The 6,990-nt window shown below is 35.4% G+C and overlaps 1 protein-coding gene across 1 annotated transcript; it reads right to left on the minus strand.

Annotated features, from left to right (window-relative positions):
- Positions 1 to 687: 687 nt before the first annotated feature.
- On the minus strand, positions 688 to 3,212 carry LOC128206221 (uncharacterized). The gene is made up of 3 exons (XM_052908551.1): positions 2,796 to 3,212; positions 2,292 to 2,455; positions 688 to 1,819 (listed from the first exon to the last, which is right to left on the minus strand). The coding sequence occupies exons 1-3, from the start codon at positions 3,210 to 3,212 to the stop codon at positions 814 to 816; spliced, it is 1,587 nt and encodes a 528-aa protein (XP_052764511.1). The 3' UTR covers positions 688 to 813.
- Between the last annotated feature and the right edge of the window lie 3,778 nt (positions 3,213 to 6,990).

Consider the following 6,990-nt stretch of genomic DNA (forward strand, 5'->3'; position numbering starts at 1 on the left):
TTTTGACAAGTTTCTTTTTTTTTTCGATATTTCATCACATGGTGTATAGCCCCTTTAAGTTTTGCACCCTGCAAACATAAGAAAGTAACACTCATTTGTTGTTTTTAATTAGCAAGTCAGAAAAGGAGAACAACTCGACAGTCTTGAGTTATGGGCCGTGCAGTAGCTACATGCAAACCAATATTCAATTGAACATCTTCAATTGTTTTAGAGTAAAACTCAGCTACTTCTTTAAACAATGGCAATATAAACGCTATCACTATCCTGCACACAAAATGCAATAATAACACACTTGAAAGGTTAAACATATGTCCATTTATTAAGCTCAGAAATACATCCCTGAAAACTAGATAAATGGAAAGGAAAAGTAGAAAAGGTCAAACATAAAACAAGGAAATAATTAAAGTAGATTTACAGCATCGCATAATCACAATATGTTGACAAAAGTACACATACTTTCAAAATACTGCCCAAAATTTAGATTTACAACTTTTTTATTCATGGTTTCAAATTATAGTAACAATACAGTCATTTTGGAGTTTCATTTTGAATATAGTTATGAAAATAACTGAAAGCAAACAAGATATTCACATAAATTGCCATTATTGATCATTCAAATGTACATGTATAAACAACACATAACTAGACGATGTACAAATCAATTGAACAGACTCATTCCCCTTTTAACACGTTGTGCGTACAGTTCAGGAATGTATGATTCAAGGCAAAATCTGTCAAGTTGACACAACATTTTCAGCCAAAATGATTCACAAAATGCAATTCTCTGTATAGAAAGACCTACACATGTCCAAACTACAAAATCACACCATTTCCTCCCGGTGATTCCCATCTGCCCTTGGACCTGGTAGTAATATTTGTGTGTTTCCTTGAGTAACACCTTGCCATTCTCTGACAAAAAAAATCATTGTCTTCACAGCATTCCTCAGGCGTTTGCATCCTCCATTTCTTAGAGGCAGGACACTTAATCTCAACCAGACCAACACTTTCTGTACAATGTGAACAGAACACAAGCCCATCTGGACTGGCACCAAGGTAGGGTCTGTCGGCACATACAACTAGACCACTGTCTTTAACTGCTAGGCCTTTATGGTCAGTTAGCATTGCTTTCGCATACATTCTCTTTGCAGCCTTTTCATGTTTAATTCCATATTCTGTGTACTTGCTTGTGAAATTGGAATACAACATCTGCCGCAGGAGTCCGTCAGGTTCAGTTGATTCTTTCCTACGACAGATGCTGCCAAAGTTTGAAGCTGTTAGGCGTTCTTTTCTGGCCTCTTGCCATTTCCCACTTTTTTGGCCCCTTGTTAAGATTTCAGTTAATTGAATTTCTTCAGCGCTTTGCTTCAAAGAGTCAAAATGATCCAAAAACACTGTCTTACTAGAACTGTCCCTCAAGTTTACACTATCATGGTAGTTGAATGGCACAGAATGTAACACAGGGAGATCTGGTTCATTTTCAGTTGTTTCAATTTCAAAGTTTTTTAACCAGCCTACATTCAACTTCGAACCAACCAGTTTCTGCCTAAATCTGTCAATGTTAACAGTGCATCCATTGATAGAGTTCAGTTCATGGTTTTTGTTTACAGAAACTTTACGTACTGACACGTTGTACAGTTTCTTCTTTGAGAACATAAGATCTTCAGATTTCCTAGGCGACAGCTTACGTTTCCGTGGTGCAGACAGCATGCTGAAGTTGTTCCAGGCACAGGGTTTGGATGTTGGAGCAAGGGTTTTTTTACGCGTCAGGTCTTCAAGTCCATACAGCAGGGCACCAATATGGTTGCAGCATTCACCTTCACTAGATGAAAATAAAAAAATTCATTTACATGTGTGCCTTTTTACTTGTTATACTTACATGTATATTCCAAAACATTAAAGTTTGAAAATGGAGGTGAATACACAGTATTTTACACTTAGTATTTCCTGGTAGGCCATGAACATACAAAACACAAACAGTGCCATAAGTAAACACCAACACGGTGAAGGGAGTTCATTGAATCAATACATAAGCTCGCCTGTTCTTTCATTCAGAAAAAAATAGCAAAACTCAGCTAACCATGAAAGCCAAAATTATGACAGTTATAACATGTGCTTTTTTGTCTCTTGTAACAAGTGTACCAAGTTTGATAAGAAGATATGAAATAGTTTGAAGAATGCCCCAAGTTTAAGTATTTGATAATACTGACAAAATAGCCTAGCGTGTGTGGGTTTGACACCTTTCATCAATGCAGATCAGAGACTTTGATTTATCACAAATTAATTCAACTTACCCAGCTGGACAGTTGCAGAACGCGGAGTGTATGCAGCCAGTCACTTTCGACAGAAGGATCCAGGGTTGGTACTCTGGTGACTTTCTTTTGTCTGCAGTTGGAAATGATGGCAGCACGGAAGCTTGAACATAACAGTGGCTGCACTCTTCGCTTATGAGATGGACCTGAAGAATAAATTATAAATAATATTTTAATTTAAATGACAATAAATAAACAACATACATCATAGAACATATGAAAATTGTACAAAATACATTATTTTTTTTAAAATTAAGATAAGTATATAGTCAGTGTGGTTCGACACATACATGTGCTTGCATCCACCACACCCCCCTTAATTGTGGCTAGCCCCGCCTACATAAAAATGTTGAGTACATTTTTCACACCAAATTATTTTTATGTCCAAGTCAAAATAGTCCCCTTGAGCTAATTATATAACTAGATGAAGTAAACATGGCAGAAAAAACAGCCTCAGACTTATTATAAACTCACTATTTGACATACCTCAACTTTCTGTACATGTCCGTCCACATAATAAGTCCTCGCCTTCAATTGACGTTTCGAGTCTCTTTTCAGTACAATGTAGTTGTATATATCCTTTTCCTCTACAGCAGGAAACAGATCAATAGTGGACTTCCATGCCTTCAGTGTTGATGGCGGTGGAAGACCCTCGCCACATGGGAGGATAAAGCGTTCGGTTGCTCTTCTCTCTCTTTCTTCCCGATCTCTCTCCTCCAGCACGCGTTTGTCAGTTATAGAAAGTCTATATGCGCCTTTTATCCTCTCAATCAATTCGCATTTAAGACCTGATACATTCAATTTCCGGTTCGCAAGGTATCTTTTCAAATCGACGACCTTAAATGGTGTCAACTCATTGTTATTCATACACGCCCCAGTGATCTCATTGTCTACGTCGGCCATCTTGCAAAATGTATTCCCCGGAAGTAGGAAATGGAGTAGCCTCCCTTAGAAATCAGGGGAAGTAACCAAGTTATCGGAAAGGACAATAGGATCCAATCAAATGATTCAAAACAGTAAGTTAAGAATATGTCAACGGGTAACCAGAAAGGGTCACGGACACTACGGACCATGGACATTACGGACCAGATTTAGGGACACTACGGACCAGATTTAGGGACATTACGGACCATCTTCAGAAACTTACGGACCATCATTTATAATGTTTTTAAACATTTTTTTTTTTTTTTTAATTTATTCACTCATTGGTCTAAAAAATTTAATAAATACTTGAATATTAGTGCTCAGTATGAAAATTGCCTTTAATGTAACTGAAAAATCCAAGGAAATTCCAATGTTAAACATCAATGTATTTTTAATAAAATATTATAATAATTTGAATAATAATGAACGAAATATGTGTTTATCCTATAATTGTAAATGTGAATATTAATGTTTTCATATGTGATCGATTGCTTTCTGAAATAAACTTAAAATCGTCATATTTGTTTGTTTTCCTTTTCATCTGTTTTAATTGAAAGGTTCAGTCAGTGACCAAATGGTTGGTTTCAGTGCAAGATGGCGTCACCAAAACGCTCGACTCGAGCCGAAAATCAACGGATTGTGTATTGAGCCGTGGGTTCAGTGAAAGTGCGCCGTTACAATGGGTTTTCACACTTTTATGATTGCCAATTAAAGGTTGCCAGTATAATGTGTGTTTCTTTTGTAATATACCGCCGATAATTACGGGTACAATTATAACTAATAAACACTAATTAAGGCAACAGAAATTGCCAGTTTTAAACATCAGTTTGCAAGAATTGCAACAAACACATCGTTTATTTAATATATGCTCGATTTATTTTGGTACATAAACTGTTTTGGAAAATATTTCTTCTGTTGCTTTTAACTGATTTAACTGCCAATCTTTCAAATTTCGTCCATTATTGTTCACATAATTGTTATAAATGCATAGGTCATTAACACCTTTTGGAATTTCACAAGATTTTATATTGAACCATTGATCTATTCGAGCTTCACGGTATTTTTCACAGTTTTATGGAAGATATAACGTCATACTGAGCACTCATATTCAAGTAATTATTAACAAATTAAAAACTAATGAGTGATTAATTTAAAAAAAAAATGTTTAAATCATGGTCCGTAAGATTCCGAAGATGGTCCGTAATGTCTCTAAATCTGGTCCGTAGTGTCCCTAAATCTGGTCCGTAATGTCCATGGTCCGTAGTGTCCGTAATTCACCAGAAACTCCAACAACTGAATGTTAACAAACTATTCAATCACAATCATATAAAAAAAAAAGGGAAATTAGAAACAAACTTTTTAAAGCCCATCTTCCTTCTGTGCATAAAAGCGGAACTCCGGAATCTGAAGAGATTTTGCAAAGTTAGATACCATTTTTACGAATGGCTGTACTTTCATTCGAAGCACTTAAAGCCGAAGTTAATGCTGAAATCTGACAATAAGTTTTAGAAAAAAAATGGCGCAAAATACATAAAAGGGTTAAACTACTATCATTTAAATGCCATCCTATTGTATTGAACATAATTAATGTTTTGGGGAACTGGTGTAAGATACGACTTCATATGATAGTAGTTGGAAAACACAGTTATGTAATTTTAAAAAAAGTTAAAGTAGCAACCATGATTTCGAATTTAAGTAATGTTCTGCTATTTTTTGGTATGAAAGAACCCTGTTTGTAGTTAAAAACAAACTCAGTATTTTCTGAACACATTTTACTGTCAATGTCTCATGAGCGTATCCATGTCAGTGTAAATTATTTAAACGCTTTATGACTAAGCACATGTTAGAAGTTAATTACACGATTACATCTTAATATCTATTTATATTTTAACATGAAGTCATAAAATGGAAATACACGAACACACAAGTACACGTTTTAAGGATTTAAAGAAGTTATAGAAAACTTATGCTTATTGAAGACTAATGAAAGATAATTGATCAACATTCAATATGATGTGCAGTATTGGACTTATATTTTCATTCACGTGTGTATGGTCCGTCAGTATCTGTTGTAGTGGCCGCTGTGAGCTGTGCTGTCTTGTTTCAGTTGAATGTTGGTATTATATAGGATACTAGCATCATTTATCATAAGCGCCGTTTGACCAGATCTGGACAGCCTGTACCCAATAAGTAGAAAGTTTGTGTCAGATATATATACTATTAAGGCAAGCAAGTGCGCACTAAGTTCACCCTAAAAATGCACATCACTGCAAATTAATGTCATCAACAATGTATTACTTTTATTCAAGCTCGTGTGCATTCATGATTATCTTTTTCAATCAGGATGTTTACATACTAGCTCTAGAACGTCAAGGCTGTTTTCATTGGTGCGCTGTTTTCATTGGTGCGTTAAAATACAGAAGGAGCATTTAGTTTTAAATTTATATTAACAGTATACAACTTACCCTTTCATGTTTTGGTGCTTACATTTAAAATATCTTCTGCTCTAAGCTTCAAGTTCGGCTGTTTATGAAACATGGGTGTTACGTAACCTTGCTTATAATAATAATGTAATCAGAGGTCCTATATAACATCGACGTTTGTCGTGTATCAGGTCCAATAATGTTAGGATTGCAGATGATGTAAAGTAAGATATTGTAGTCGTCAACCTTACGCAGCCTAAGAGTGTTCAAGGACACCCGTAAATATACGGACAGAATCAATGTCTTAAAGCTGCACCCTCACAGATTTACCATTTTTACAACTTTTTTTTGTCTTGAAAAGAGCAAATTTTTGCGTAAATATCTGCAAACCAATGATATAATACTTCTGACAGAAGATCAGATAGCAGAATTTTATATTTTCCGTTCGAAAATTAATGTTTTATGGCTTAAACCGTTACTTACGGTTTAAGAAATAGGCATAAAACATCAATTTTTGAACTTGAATATAAAAATCTGCGTTCTATTTTTTGTCAACAGTCTTATATAACTGGTTTCCATGGATTTTTGCAAAAATTGGCTCGTTCCAAGACAAAAAATACAAAAAGTTGTCAAAACGTTCAATCTGTGAGAGTGCAGCTTTAAGACTTGAATAGTTCTTGTTGAAGCGCAGTTGACGTCAAAATGGGTTTACCATCTTTTTTAAACGGGGCCCAGTGACCGAAAATATGAAGCCGAAATATTTGCAAATGTTAGAAAATTTCTGATGTTTAAAATATATTAAGTCCATTATGTTTTACCACTGTTTGCAAATAAGTTAGAAAACGTGCTTTTCAATCAGGTACACAAAACACGTTCACATTATACTTTAACACCGATGACGAGGTCACGTTAGACCCCCAACTCTAGAAGTAAACAGAAATAAAAAAATGCCTCGGTCCATGTACACCTTCGGGGTCTAACTAGCCGGTCCTTGTAATGACATATGGCCCTTAAGCAAGTTTTGAAATGAAAATGCCGTGTAACTAGTGTCAAAGCGATGTTGACTCCAGCCCGGATCCACGATGGAATTCTGAAACGAATTAAGTTACGGGAACATCTACCGACTGCCAGTATGCTGAATCTGAAATGTAAAGTATTTGTATTTGCCACTAAAATGATTCACTGGTTCGAAGTCACCGCGACTCGGTGGCATTCGTAGTTCTGTCTGTTGTTGGCTGTGAAGAATTTTTGACGTCTGTTTTCTTGATAGTTACATTTGGACTTATTATAATGTGTCTATCAATTATTGTTTTATTCTTCGCTTTGATATTTTT

This window comes from Mya arenaria, chromosome 2 (assembly GCF_026914265.1).
Source record: "Mya arenaria isolate MELC-2E11 chromosome 2, ASM2691426v1".
NCBI lineage: Eukaryota > Metazoa > Mollusca > Bivalvia > Myida > Myidae > Mya > Mya arenaria.